At 39.0% G+C, this 15929-nt stretch overlaps 1 protein-coding gene across 1 annotated transcript; it reads right to left on the bottom strand.

Moving 5' to 3' along the window:
- Positions 1-6401: 6401 nt before the first annotated feature.
- Positions 6402-14021, bottom strand: LOC133897208 (uncharacterized). The gene is made up of 15 exons (XM_062337850.1): positions 13599-14021; positions 13084-13172; positions 12147-12213; positions 11951-12066; positions 11398-11464; positions 11245-11293; positions 10704-10789; positions 10324-10577; positions 10194-10249; positions 9631-9716; positions 9231-9323; positions 8090-8522; positions 7453-7976; positions 7118-7346; positions 6402-7037 (listed from the first exon to the last, which is right to left on the bottom strand). The coding sequence occupies exons 1-15, from the start codon at positions 13785-13787 to the stop codon at positions 6748-6750; spliced, it is 2628 nt and encodes an 875-aa protein (XP_062193834.1). The 5' UTR covers positions 13788-14021; the 3' UTR covers positions 6402-6747.
- Positions 14022-15929: the final 1908 nt, after the last annotated feature.

The raw sequence follows: 15929 nt of genomic DNA, 5'->3' as shown, positions 1-15929 counted from the left end.
GCGTTTAGTTGGAGCAGCGCTATGCCTAGCTAGTAAGTTAACTGCAAATGTGATATCAGGTATGGTGCAATTTGCAAGATACATAAGCGCTCCAATGATACTGAGATAAGGAACCTTGGGTCCCAGTATCTCTTCTCCTTCCTCCCGTGGTCTAAATGTATCTTTCTCCATATCAAGATGGAACAACTATGTGAGTCTTGGAAGGATATGATTTTTCCATATTGAATTTCTCCAATATTTTCTGGGTATATGCGGCTTGGTGTAGTAGAATACCTGAAGAAAGATGCTGAAGTTGTATTGTCAGGCAAAATTTGGTTTTACCCAAATCCTTCATTTCAAATTCCATCTTTAGATGATTGTGTGCTTCATCTATATCTTCTATATTTCCGATGATATTCAGATCATTAATATACACAGAGATAATACAAAATCCTGTTGAGGATTTCTTTATGAAGACACATGGGAAATCATCATTGTTAGAATATCTTTTTGTAGAAGGAACTCTTTTAGTCGGTTGTACCACATTCTTCCTGACTGCTTTAAGCCATATAGTGACTTTTTAATCTTCTATATTTCCGATGATATTCAGATCATTAATATACACAGAGATAATACAAAATCCTGTTGAGAATTTCTTTATGAAGACACATGGGAAATCATCATTGTTAGAATATCTTTTTGTAGAAGGAACTCTTTTAGTCGATTGTACCACATTCTTCCTGACTGCTTTAAGCCATATAGTGACTTTTTAAGCTTTACACAATACATGTTCGATTTACGTTTGGATTCGTAATGTCTAGTGCTTCAGGGACTTTCATATATATATATATATATATATATATATATATATATATATATATATATATATATATATATATATATATATATATATATATATATATATATATATATATATATATATATATATATATATATATAAGTGACACATATAGGTATGCGGTCACTACATCCATCAACTGCATAGATAGATGGTTTTGTACTGCAAATGAAATTAGATATCAGAACGTAATTCCATTCATCACTGGAGAATAAGTCTCATTGAAATCAATGTTGGGTCTCTGCGTGAACCTTTGTGCTACAAGCCTCGCTTTATATCTCACCACCTCGTTGTTTTCATTCCGTTTGCGGATGAAAACCCACTTGTATCCCACAGGGAAAATATTACGAGAAGTAGGTATTACTGATGTGAATACCTCTCTTTTGGAGAGCGAGTGCAATTCTGCCTGGATTGCATCCTTCCACTGTGTCCAATCCGAGTGCTTGCGGCACTCTGCCATGGTCTTGGGATCTGGATCATTAAGAATGTCGTTTGCAATCTTTGAGGAGAGATATGTGTCGATAATTGTAGTCTTTCTGTCAAATGATTATCTAGAATCAATATAATTTATGAAAATTTTATCTACTCTTTCTGACTCATTGTGATTTCCCATTACAATAGAGTCTGGGTGTTCTGATGTTCCAACATCAGTATTTGTGTGCACAGTTATGCTGGGATGTGGATGTTGAATATCCACTGGATGTATAGTATCCATAGGCCTTGGGTGTCCTTCAACTTGACGTTGATTTGCATTTACTATTTTGGGGGAGAGATTTCTTTGTTTCCGCGGTAGCTTGTAAGAAGCTTTATCCTTTGTGACTGTATTTCTCCCCCTCTTATTTTGATTTGGGAGTTGAGTGGTTTTATTTGGTATCTCCACTCTTTCCGGCACTTTCTAGCAGGAATATATGATTTAGTGACACCTTTATTGTTAATAAATGTATCTGGCAGGTTATTTGCAATATTTTACAAATTTATAATTCTCTGAACTTGGAGTTCAGATTCTTGAGTACGTGTGAAATGATCGAATAGCCCAAGAGGGGGGGTGAATTGGGATATTAATTTTTTTAAAAAAAATTAACTGCTGCTTGACCTAATACAACTTAAAAGAAATGCAAATAAGGAATTTTAACTAGCACTAGATAGCTAATCAAGCAAGAATTAACTAAGAAAGATAATCCCTAAGAAGAACTTGCAATAATAACAAAACTCAAAATAAGATGCAAGAAAGTAAAGAGTTGGAGAAGACAACACCGATTTTTTCCTAAGGTTTCGAGAAGTTGGCACTTCCCCCTAGTCCTCGTTGGAGCATCCACCAAGGATGTCGCTCCCCCTTGAGTCACCAAGGCTCAAGTGCTCTCTCTTGATTACCCCTTCTCCATCTCCGGATTGGCGGGTATCAAACCAAGTACATCCTCCTTTTCCCGGGGCTCCCACAATTCCTCCAAGAGCTCACCGAGAAATTCTTCGATCACCAAGACCGTCTAGGTGTTGCCAACCACCAAGAGTAACAAGCCTCAAGCTTCGCTTGACAAAGACAAAGCCTAGACAACAACTAGATGCACACTTGCTACTCTTCAAGCACTCAAAGAAGTCCTTAATCCTCAACTAAGAACTTAGAATGGACACAAGTGCTCTCTCTCTCTTGCTTCTAAATGACACACCAAGTGTATGAGCTGCTACAGGGTCGCAAGAGCACCTGTTGAAACCAACTGAGTGGGTATTTATAGCCTAGAGATCAAAATTAGCCGTTGACTAACCACTCTCATTTTTCTGTAATCACCAGATAATCCGCTGGATATATTCTTAAGATCACCGGATAATCCGGTGGGTTCAAACCCAGAGCCAGCTGTCACTAGCCGTTGCACGGCAACATTTGTCCAGTGATAAACTCCGGTGAACAACAGTCGTCACCGGATAATCCGGTGAGTACAACTCACCCGACCCTTCGAATTTCAGAACCTTCTGCAAGAAATACTCCGGTGATATTTTTGCTCTCACCGGATAATCCGGTGAGTTCAATTTGTCTGAGTTTCTTCACAACATTTCTCCGGTGGTCTGCCAGCTAAGTCACCGGATAGTCCGGTGACCGTAATTTTCACTGTGGCCCGAAGCAATGCTCTCTGCAAGAAATAGTCCGGTGTTCATATTATGCAGCATCGGATAATCCGGTGAGTACAAAATAGTTTTTCTCCCAAAAATTTCTCTGCTGGAAAAGCTCCGGTGGTCACCGGGCTTCCATCACCGGATATTCCGGTGTAACACTTCTGAAATTTTTCATATAATTCGGATGCCTCAATTAGTGTTTATCCGGTGAGTATTAGACATCCATTAGAGGATAATCCGGTGAGTGATATATATATATATTTTTTTTTTTTGTGAGCTCGTCCAATTCAACTCTCTTTGAGCTCTAATTCCTTGACAACTTCACCATGGACTTGTATGATCTATCTAGTGCTAGAATTTAACAAGTGTGCATCATCTATGTCTAGACTCACTAAGTCAAACTACTACTTTTAGCCCCCCTTTATAGTACGGTCAAAAGACTAAAAGAAAAGAAGACATATACTACTCTAAGTGTCCTCCATCTCCTTTGTGACACTTAGAACTAAAAGATCCTTAATCTTAAAGTATATGTCCTTTGATTGTCCATATAAGCACTTTAGGGACCAAGATTACCCAAATGTCATTGTATACTAAATTTTTGATTCCCTTCAAAATAAATTGTTAGTCACAGTAATATGGTTGTCATTAATCACCGAAACACTTACCACTTACCTAGGGGCCTAGATGCTACAATGTGGATCTGAGGATGAAATGTCTATGGCATTCCAATTGATTTTCTGGCATTCTTTCTGGTACTTAAAATCTCCGCCTAATGCCGAGAAATGCTCATCATCAAATATACAGTCAGCGTACCGGGCTGGAAATAGGTCCCCTGTGAGGGGCTATATGTATTTTATGATCGACGGAGAGTTATACCCCATGTAGATCCCTAATTTTCTGTATGGGCCCATTGATGTACGCTGCAGTGGTGATATCGGTACGTATACAGCGCAACCGAACTTTCGTTGATAGAAAATGCTTGGAGGATTTCCGCATACTAACTGCAGTGGGGAAGCAGTGTGATATACAGTTGGTCGTAATTGAATTAAGTCAGCAGCGTGTAAGACTGTATGACCCCGACATGAAGTTGGTAGGTTGCAATTATGTAATAATAGTCGTGCAATGAGCTTGACTCTCTTGATGAGAGATTTGGCCAAACCATTTTGAGTATGGACGTATGGTATTGAATGCTGGACTTAAATTTTTAGGGTCATACAATAATCATTGAAGGCACGTGAGGTGAATTCAGCTGCATTGTCCATTCAAATGGATTGTATCCTATGTTCAGGATAATGTGCTCATAATTTAATAATTTGAGCAATTATTTTGGCAAAAGAATGATTTCGTGTGGACAAAAGATACACATGTGACCATCGTGTAGATGCGTCAATGAGAACCATGAAGTACCTGAACGGTCCAGTTAATGGTTGGATAGGACCACATATATCGCCTTGAATGCGTTCGAGGAATTTAAGTGGTTTAGCTCGGATTTTAAGACAAGAGGATCTTAAAATTAATTTCCCTGTGGCACATGCGGTGCACACAAAATTCGAAGATTGTGGGAATTTTGCATTATTTATGCCACGACTAATTGAATTGCTAATAATTTTTCGCATCATCCCGACACTAGGATGACCAAGGCGATCATGCCATATTTGGAATGTGTTAACATTCTGAAAAATTACCTTATACGTAACATGTGGTACGAGTTTGATGTATGTATAGTACAATCCTGAAGAAAAAGAGAAAAAAATTCTAGTATTTGTTTGGCATATCCGTTATTTTGGTAATGAGAAGATATTCCTCTTTGTTGTCATCATGGGTTTCGATATGGAAACAATTTTGACGAATATCTCTATAACTTAGTAGGGTATGTGTTGAATCGGGATACAATAGTGCATCGTCAATTTTAATTTGAGTACCCATATGGAGAGTGATTATGGAGCGACCAGAGCCAACAATCATAGCATCGCGTCTCGTGATTCTCAAAATATTTCCTTTACTTTTTGTAAGAGTTTGAAAATATTTAGTCTCCCTTAGTATAGAGTTAGTGGTACAACTATCCACTAAGCACATTTTCTCTTCCATCGAATTATCCCCCGTAGATATCTATATATAGAAATGGAGAATTTAAAATGAAATTCTTCATAGATATATAGAACATATACAACTTTATTGAGTATCAATGCGCTAATACATTATACAATATAGTATATGATGACAACAACCTATTACAACACTATATAGGACATAGATATAATAATATCTAATTAATTGAGAGCTTAATTGAGGTCTCCAAATAAGTCGTTGGAAGCAAATTTCACGAGCATATTATCCATGCTCTCAAGGTCTTCTTGCTGTTGCAGAGTGATGTCGTTGTTTGGTTTTGGATGAATTCTTTGGGAACAACTTGCCGTCCTGATGGTGTCAGGTTGAAAATTGAAATGAGCTTCATATCTTTCGCCTTGAGATGATCGGCTTGGTCCGATGGATTTTAGGTAGAGATCAACCAAATATTTTGGGGTGCGGTATTTCTTAGTTGTGTGGCTATGGCAACCACATTTACGACAAATGTCAGATTTATCTTTGTTGTTCTTGAAAATACCCTTTCCCTTTTTGTTTCTATAGAATTTCTGCTTCTTGTTGCGGTTCTTCTTGCCTTTGAGGTTCTTTGGACGGCTCTGGTTGCCATCAAACTTATTGGTATTCTGAATATTGAAGTTAACTTCAGGTAAAGGTACAATGCTTGTAGGGCACTGATGATGATTCTTTAAAAGAAGTCCATCGTGCTTTTCAGCCTGAAGTAAAGTGTGAATTAATTCATAATAGTGCTGGTAGTTCCTAGCACGGTATTATTGTTGCAATACCCTATAGGTAGGAAGCATTGTAGATAAAGTTTTTTCAATTTTCTCTACATATGTGGGATCTTTGTCACAAAATAGCAACCTAGAACAGATTTTGTGAATAGCATGGTTGTATTCTACAATGGACTTAAAGTTTTGGAGGCGAATGTTGGACCACTCGTATTGTGCTTCACACAGTATTATTGTCTTTTGCTGTTCATATCGCTCTTTGAGCGAGTTCTATAGGTCATGTAGATTTTTATCCATTAAGTATTCAGATTTTAAATCTGAATGTAAATGGTGCCGTATGTAGTATAAAACTTCATACTTAATTTGATCTTGAAGTGACGGATCTTCCTCTTGAGAAAGATTAATCGCCGTTATGAGTGAAGTGACGGATCTTCCTCTTGAGAAAGATTAATTGCCGTTATGAGTCCGCGAGACGATAAACCTACCTGTAAATTTATCATGCAAGGATTTTGAAGTAAATGGATACCAATACGCTCGGACTCCATCTTTGTTGTCCATTCATTAAGTGGTGCTGAACAAGAACCCTCAGAAAGTTCAACTCAAATTGATCAGATTTCGCATCCAGAGTTAACCCACACACAAGATGTCTCAAATGATCTCGTCTCAAATTTTACTACATTCGGTGTCCTGTGTAACAATTTATCTGGTGTGGTACATCCTCTCAAAGAAAAAAAAATCAATAGAAGCTATTGCACGATGAGAAGAACACCATGCACGATTACCAGGTGGTGTGCATTTCATGCCCATGTGCTGTCCATCCCTTGTGGACGAGTTGCTTCGCTTCTCCTTATAACAATAGGATCCGTACATGAAATATGGTGCCAGAATGAAAAATTGCCAGCTAAGTAGCGATCACCAACTAAAGTAGATAAAAAAAACAGTAGCCAACTAACAGGATACTTTTGCATCCTGCTATAATAAACATCAAAGCTACTCAACCTCCTTAACATCTGAAATTTCCATGTCTGATGCTTTGCTTTGAGGTAAACATTCTTGATCGTCTGTCTCAGTGGCACAATCAGGTTGCTCGTCTGATCCATCAATCTCCTGCTTGGGTCCATCTGCTTTGGGGACTTCGAGCCCAAAACGTAATGAAATCCTCTCAAGCAGTTCTTTCCCGTCCAGAGGAGAAACCATGACACACAAATTGGTCTTTCCTTTCCAGCAAACAATGGCAATTGCAGAGGGATCCATGGCAATGGATCCTATATCCTGATGCCCTGAAATTGTAAGAAAGATGATCAGTTGTCATCAACCTGAGACCTTTAACTGAAGATGCTTGAAGAGGAATGTCTATTACCTTCGCGTAATACCAAGACACAGCAACCTGGCAACAAAGCTGAAGCTTCCTCACCAAATTTTGCATCCACAAAATCAGGAAACTTAATAGTCCTGTACTGCAAAAGGTGCTGGAAGTCAATTGCGGATGCATATAGAATCTGTTTTGTGATGTACGGAAGCAGCAGCGGCAATCCCTCCGAAGACAACCTAAATGTGCATGGTGAGCCGTCCTTTGATGACTGTCTCTCCTGAAAGAGTGTGAAATAATAGAAGAGAATCACTGTGTTGATGTAAAATGTCATCTTCTGAGAAAAGCTTGAATAGATAAAGAACAGAGATCAACAGGACACTTACAAATATCTTTAGGCCAAGTGAGGTGATCTTAAGCCTCTCGCCAACTTTTATGTTGAGGTCCAAAACATCTTGAACTGATTTTGACACATAGTATATTCTCTTAACGTGACTAGCATCGGGATTCCTAGTCACAAGATGACCTTCAAGTGGAAATGAATCCTTGATACCATAGAAAGATACTATACTTCTGATTGTCACTTCATCTTTGAAAAATATCACAGGGTCAACCCCTCTCCACCTGCCTTGGTTCTGTGGCCTCCTCCTTCTATCTCTTGTTCCTGCTTGACCATTTTCTGCCTCGTTAACAATCACCTTAGAATCATTTGAGCCTTTATCTTTTGAACTTTTATTATCCATGTCTCCATTTTGTTCTCCATCCAGAACATTTGTACCATCAACCACTTGCTGGTGTAATATAGTTTCTTCAGATGATACCTTACCTGATCCTAAATCTTCCTCAAGTTTCTCAGTCCTGTCCTTCAAGTTACCGTGCTCACTTTTTATCACTTCTACCACCTGGTTCTCTGAAAAGGTGTAATGTATACTTGAGCACTAGAAAGATGAACTATAATGTATATGGAATTTGATGCAATAAACAACAAAATATGCAGAGTAAATGGACACAGAAGAATAGTACCGTTCAGGGGAGAGAGTTTATGAAGGACTGCAATGAAAAATGCCCCACTGTTTTGGTCATGTGGAACAATTCTCATGCAGCGATGCAGCGGGTAATCCGAATGTTCTGTACGGATGGAAGTAGAATCTAATTTTTTATAACTATCTTTAGCTTCACCAGACTCACAATCAACTTTGGCTCTCCCTTCAGTATTGGGATTGTCACTGTTATTGCTGTCATCAATTGCTATCTTTGTTTCTTGTTCTCCCTCTCCAATATCTGTCGAATCCTTCATGTCTGCATCAACTACATTTGTGTTGACCTCAACACTGCTGCTCACCATACGGTTATCTTTGCTGCCTTTACCAGAGGGAAACATGCTTGGTGATATCACATCCTTCCTGTAGCAAGGAACATCTTCATGAACACCAAACCAAGACCCTCTATCCCGTACCTGCAATAATTGAGCTATTGAGGGGAGAGCAGAATAAATCTTTACCACCTTGAGTTATCAAAACAAAATCGAGGCCCTCAAAGATAGATTACTTGTGCAACTGAAAAGTGGACACCAACTGAAAGTGTAGAGTGAAAACAATTTCTAGATAAGAAAAAACTGCAAACAGTCAGACTGAAACATGTGTTGCTACTCCAATTGTCCTAGCAAAAGTGTCACATTAAATTGAAAGGAATTATTTTTTTATTAAATAATATAAAAATTTGGCACATTCATGTCCTCTCTACTTATTTCATGTGTAAAAACCTACTGAAACAAAAACAAAGAAAAAAAATTAACAGAACAGTAAAGTAGAAAGTGTATGATATGAAAATGCAAGTTCACTTCCACTTTATCTGGTGGGCACTAAGCTTTGATCAATGTCAGTATGCATTGAGGTGTTAATAAGACGACGCAATGGCAGTTGCACCATGTTATCAGCCAGAGGTGCCAATCATGTACCAGCACGTTAGATTGTGTACTGTGCTTGATGACTAAAGAGGTTCTCTGTCCTCATCTAAGGTTTCCTTCATGCATTTGCCTCCAAAAAGGATAGCAAACTCTAGGTTCATAGGAAACCACATGCAATTATGAAAGTAGACACCCAATGGGCAAAATAGAGTAATATAATGAAGAAAATATAAATGATTTAGGGACATGTATACCAACCTTCCAGGTAGTAAGTCCAGGACGGCGGGCTAGTTCAGGTAGCTCATTAGAAACGTCAAGAAGTTCAACAGAATCCCCACATCTCCGTAGAATCTATGGAGTTATGCAGAATATGGTTGATGTTACAGAAAAGCCCAAGAGATTAAAAAAAATAGAGAAACTATACATGAGGAAACTACAAAAGGAATATACAAGGGAAAAAAGGAGCATGTCATGTTGGTCCAATCTCAAAGAATTTATCTGAAAATGGACTTGCTATGCCCTGAACACCATTTTTCAGGGTGAAACCAAACCGGGAAAATACAACAACAATAATAAAATAATTTAACCAAACTGAACATTAGTACAGTATCTGAGGAGGGGAGTGGAGGTTACGGTTAAAATCAAGCAACAAAAATACCTCAGCAACAACAGCTTCATTTTCAACGGGATTCATCGAACACGTTGAATAAACCATCCTTCCACCCACATTAAGCAAACCCATACCTGAACAGGCAACAAATATACAAACCTAATCTCGTAAGTAACAAGTCATTAACAATACAACTAACATGTCATTTATCCATCATAGTCAGAAGTATTAAATTTAATGTTAATTTCTACAATACATGATTGATTATGAAACAATCCAAATCATATACATATATCCGGATATCCGATGGATATGAAATAAATATATAAGACATTTGCACAAGCTCCTAAGCAGTAAGTTATCCTAATGACAATGCAAACAAATTCTCAAATTCATGAAATATTTATTGGAAGAGCCACAGCCACAAGGACCTGATTCATAATCAAAGAAAGATGACAAAAGTTCACTTGCGCAAGGAGGACATCATCAGTTTAACAACACAAAGGTGACTTCAGAATGCGTAAATGTATTTTAGAAAAGAAAATTATAATACAGTGAAGCAACATAAGAGTTCAATGAAACACATGCTCTAAGCATGTTTCAATTCATACCACGCATAGCAATTTCCACTTGTAAACGATGAAGTCCATTCCCCATGCCAGCATTCCTGAATAGCCAAACAAGTTGATAAGGAACTAAGAAAAACTCAGCAGCAATGAGAAAAGATGATTCAGTATTTACCACTTCCTCCACATATCAGGAGCCTTACGGACAGTCCCATCACCACTACAAGGCACATCACACAGCACGCGATCAAACTCCAACCTCTGCAGTTTGGACTCATCCGTACACATTTCAGAACAGAACTTGGCAAGATTACAACCAGGAAAGTTCTGCGCTTCATGATTTGTCACTATCAGGTTGGCTGTGCACATTCTCTTTGTCTGATGAATAAGAAGATTGCATCTTTGCACATCAACATCATTAGCTACCACCTGAGTACACAGAGGAAGCATAAGGTAAGAAAACTGATGACATAATCAATGCTTTTTTTTTTCTGAAATTCAATAGAAACAAAACTATATGTGTGTCAGTTATATGTGATAGCTATTGAAACGCACCAGAGCATTTGGAAGCAATCCAGGCTTCGTTGACTGGTGAATCATCTCAAGTAACTGGAAAGTTTTAGATCCTGGAGCAGCACACACTGCATAAGATAATAAAATTCATGAGACTACGGTATTAGAGAATTCGTTCATCTCAAAAATAAAAGCTGAATACTGTAACCAAGTGGAAGCTGTTAGCCCTTGATTTAAGCTCAAATTCCACAAAAATAAGTTTAAGCTCAAGTCAAGCAGGGAAGGCCCAGTTTAAATAAGAGAAACAGCTGGCTTGTGAACATAAGGTGTAGCCATGAATAGTAAAAAAAATCTTCCTTTTTTGACTTGTTACTGATGCATACAAAAATTATGCCTTTAGTACTTTTAAACTTTTATAGAAACTGTTGCACAAACTTGTTTTTTGAATATCTAGGATGTGAACCTTACAAACTAGAATTGTGAAGTAGCCAAAATTAAGCCAAATAGGCAGTACGCGAGATGCAGGCAATTACTAATACTGCACAACATGTGAAACGATGGACAAGGACAATAGATAGCATACTGTCAAGAATATGGTGATCAGGTTGCACATTCAGAAACAATGGTGGGACCTGCAAAAACAATATATACCATTGAAACCAGATTGACCCAAGACATGTAAAGCATTATACATAAATAGTATAGCACATCTGTGAAATAAATATCAGGTACCCACCATGCTGACAGCCTCTTGCCTAGTTATGTTGCCAACTTCGTTCTCTTGCTTCAAAAATTCGTGAAAACTGGAGTGAAAAATCAACATTAAATAAACAGCTATATTCACTGGAATATTAAATATGGTTAAGTGCTTTCAATGTTGCAATGATAGCAAATTGTTAAGTGTACCAATGGTTAACAAAGCAAAAGTGAATCTAAGGCACCACAAATAATATGGCTTTCTTTGGTTCATAATATGGCTTTATTATTTGCATACGAGTACACGGCCAATGCATAAGCTAATCTAAGGCACCACAAATAATCTATATAATGCATCAGCTAATCTAAGGCACCACAAATAATCTATATAATGCATCAGCTAATCTAAGGCACCACAAATAATCTAAATAGTTATTTTCATTTAACGCCCTCAAAACTCTTACAAGAAACTCAACAGAAATTGTAACAAGTTGAAGGGATTTTTTTGCACCAAAATATCATATACTTTTGAACACTAATTTTGACAAGATTCTTTCAAAATAAAATCATGCATGATCTGTTATTCTGTTTACCTCTCAAGTGCCTGGTTTCTCCTCAGTTCCATTCGAGAAAAATTCAAATGCCATGCAAGATTACCAGGGTACCAAGGCAAGGGCCGAATAGCATCTTCTTCATGCTCATCACTTACCTGTCCATGAAAAAACGGATTATAAAATGGAATCTGTCAAGAGCTCTAACTTGAACTTATGCAAGAGTTTTAGAAGGAACCTCAGTCTCTAACGACTTCCTGAAGTCATTTTCTAACTGTGAGCAAATATCTTGAAAAAACTGGCAGCTGAAAAGACAAACAAAACTTTAGATTACTAAAATAGAATAATCAAACCACTAAGTAGAGGAATGAATTAATCTGCATGTAATCAGGCATAAAAAACTAGAAAAATGTCCTGGTAAAAATACCAGGGTATTTTGTACAACTACAGAACTACTCTTGCTCTAACTATATGGACAGTTGTTTAGGTTATTGCAAGATAAGTATGTTTCAAGGTTGAACAATGTGCACAGCAAAATAGCTGATGAACCATAACATGTAAACAGCATCCCAGCAAGAATAGAGATAGTGTAATCCTTTCTTAAGGAAAAGGGTATAAAGCAGCATGGGGATCAAGTCCAAAGTCCATTAAACAAAGCAGAATTTGTCTATGATTGATTTCAGACCAACATGGCAACAATGGTCATATATGCTTACAAACAGAATATGTAACACCTATTTAATTTTAATGAAACAAGATCAGGAGAATTTGATCCTCTTTAAAGAGTGGGGAAGCTTTACTCAAAAAAATAACACTTGCTTGGCATCAATCAATATTTCTAAAGAGGAAAGGGCCCTATTCAACCTTTATCTCTCAAGTCTCAAGAGGATAAGGCAGTAAGTGTAGCTTTTACAGTTTAATAGCCTATAGATGATCTTTCATCCTGACATAGAACAAAAAGAGACCAGCATTGCCAGGAAATTGCAAAATTGGTGATTTCAAGCAAAGTACAAGCTACTGCTAATCTGTAGTCCTGGAAAACTAGTGTATCCAATGCATACACCTCCTCCGTGCCATATTGGTTCATAAGCCAACTGCTACTTAGTCATAACAATTAAACAAGTGATTAAGCCAAACTTATGTGTCCACTTTGGAACTTCAGCGAGAAGCATTACCTCGCATTAATCCTAAAAGTGGCAGGTAATGGCTTCCGGAGCATACTCATGAAGTCATCCCACTCTTCCTTGGGAATAGTTTGCTGCTCCTGTAAAGATAAGCACATGCGCAACGTTGAACAGGATTCACTGAAATCCATACCCACGGTTTCTAAGAAATTTTGCATCCAACTGATAAGCTAAAAGATATAAGAAATCACAGCAGAAGCTAAGGAACCACACTATGAGTACAAGGTAAGTGAAGAAATCAATAATCAACACTGCAATAGATCCATATAGCTGCCACTTGCAAACCAATATATATGACGACATCTCTTGCTACGACATCAACAAATCATCGCATTCTAAAACCAAAGCTACATGACGAGCAACCCCAGGGGATCAAAACTAGCACTTTGGCAACGCCCAGAGGTAACCCGACCACCATCAAAAGCTAGGGACGCACCGAATCACGCCAAAAAATGAGGGGAAAAAATATACAGTAACCTAGACATGATCTGAACCAAGCGCTGCACCTTGTAGTACTCCTCGAAGGCCGGGTTCTCGGTGGCGAACGGCTGCCACGAGGGGTTCCCCTCGCGCCCCTCTCCGCCTTCGCCCGCGGCGGAGGCGGGAGGGCGCTGGGGGTTGTGCTTCCAGACGTTGTCGCGGCCCTGCTTGAAGTGGCGGCGCTGCGTGCGCCCGCGCTTCCGCCCGCCTCCCATCCCACCTAACTCTCTCTAGCGCGCGCGCTGCTACAGCTGCTGCCCACCCCCCCCCCCCCCTCGGTGGCGGCGCAGGAGGAAGCGGTGGCGGCGCGGAGGAGGTGTTTGAGCGCGTGGTTTGCTTCTGGGGTTTAGGAGCGGCGGCGGTGAGCGATGCGGGTGGGAGGAGGGGGGAAAGCTGGGGAGGTCGACGAGGAGAAGTGGTCGGGAGAGTGGCGCCGGTTGGGCTCGGTGTGGGCTGGCTTAGATAGTGCTGAGTTAAGGAGGGGTGGACTGATGGGCTCAAAAGCTCATAACTAGATGGGCTTGTAGGTTGCTTAACTTAGGATAGATGAATTTGCCGGTCCGACCACTTCCAGAGTGTTAAAAGTGTAATTAGTGTGAGCTCTATTAAATAGTAGTTTGATATTTTTAGTTTTTAAGTAGTTTTATAAGAGTGATTATTTGGAATAAAATTAAAAGCTGAAAATAATTTCACCTGACTCACTTCCTTCACGGAATTATTTCCTCTATAAAATTTACTTAAAAAATCACTTACAACTATATAATCACTTTCAAATTCATTTAACTTAGAGAATTTAAATAAAAAAACCTCTATCAAATAATTCCCCAAAAGGAGTGTGGCTTTGCCACACGTGCTGACCCTCGTCTGATACTTTAGAGGAGTGAAACTGACGCTTAGCATTCTTGAATGATGACCAACACATAGAATCCACTGTAACGGATGATTTACCGGAACCGATAACATGTTGATTCAGAAAGAAATCTGACCTAACACATGAATCCACTGTAAACGATTATTGAGCAGAGCCAATAACACAACACCAGCATATTATTATAGTAACTTCCCATAGTTTAACAAAAAGTTCATACAAATTCCATCCAGAACCAGTCTGAACATGGGTTCGTATAAACCACCGGAATACTTATTTTCGTTTACTTGTCGCTAGCTTTTTAATATGGTATGTTTGACTCTGACTTTTTTTTAAAAGTTCATAAATACTTAAAACTTTCGTATCATTAGATTTATCGTAAAATTTATTTCATTTGTATTGTATATTTTAGTATTCGTAAATTTTTCAAAAAAACGTAAGATAAAAAATTGCTACACTAAAAAATAGTGACAAATAAACGAAAATAAAGATAGTACATTGTAAGCACCACCATATTTTCCGGAGAGTGTGCGTGGGCTATCATTGAAGGACGTGTTTGGTTGCCTGCACGCGTGTCGTCTGGCTCTGCGCGTGCAGGCAACGCTCGGCTGCTTGCTGTTTGGTTGCCCGAATCGATGCTGGCGTCTGTATCCGTCCGTGCAAACGCATCGCCCCAGCCTGGCTCTGCGCGTACGTTGGAATCGAGCGTACGCGCTGGGCCTGGCTCGGTCGGTGCAAATCCACTGTATACATAAATTTTTTTATTTAACTCTCGATTTTATTTAGAGGTACAAGAGTGGTCTAAAAATTCTAAATATTTTCATGAGTAAACTAGAGCTCACTAGCAACCCGTTTTTATTATGTTGATCTAAAAAGCCTAAGTCAATATTTAATTAAAATTCTCCAAAAATCATAAAAATTTCACTAATATTCTTATCCGGTGATGTACTAATTTATAAAAATATTTTCAACCCTATCTTATTTGGTAAAAAAGTGAGTTCCTTTATAATGCAACATATACTCATGCGGACAACCAAACACAATCTCTTCTCAGCCAAGTTGAGCACATGCAGCCAACCAAACAGACCCTACTGTATCTCCCCAGCCTGTCTCAACTCAGCCTGTATGACTCATACGAGTCAGGCTGAGGACATGCGGGCAACCAAACAGGCCCGAAGAAGTCGCTCTGCCATGCATGCTCTTCTTGTACTTTGTCCACTGGATCTCATGGTCATCGAGGACGTGGTGCTCGAACCAATCCTCCTTGCCGTCAATGAAGATGCCGAGGTCAGCGCACGGGAGCTTCTTCTTGGTGCGGCTGATATAGTGGCCCTAGGTCTCTATCCCCGTCACGAAGTAGCCTTTGGTCATCAACTCATCAATGATCCGGGGTGGAATCGCCTCGTAGCTGTTGAGGGGAAAGGTGGCGATGGCACGCATGATTATGCCATGATGGTTTTTTCCCCTTCGAGTGGGAATGTTACTGTGA

The sequence above is a fragment of the Phragmites australis genome, chromosome 17, assembly GCF_958298935.1.
Source record: "Phragmites australis chromosome 17, lpPhrAust1.1, whole genome shotgun sequence".
NCBI lineage: Eukaryota > Viridiplantae > Streptophyta > Magnoliopsida > Poales > Poaceae > Phragmites > Phragmites australis.
Note: the sequence above shows the minus strand (reverse complement) of the source record. Positions and strands in the feature narration are given on the sequence as shown.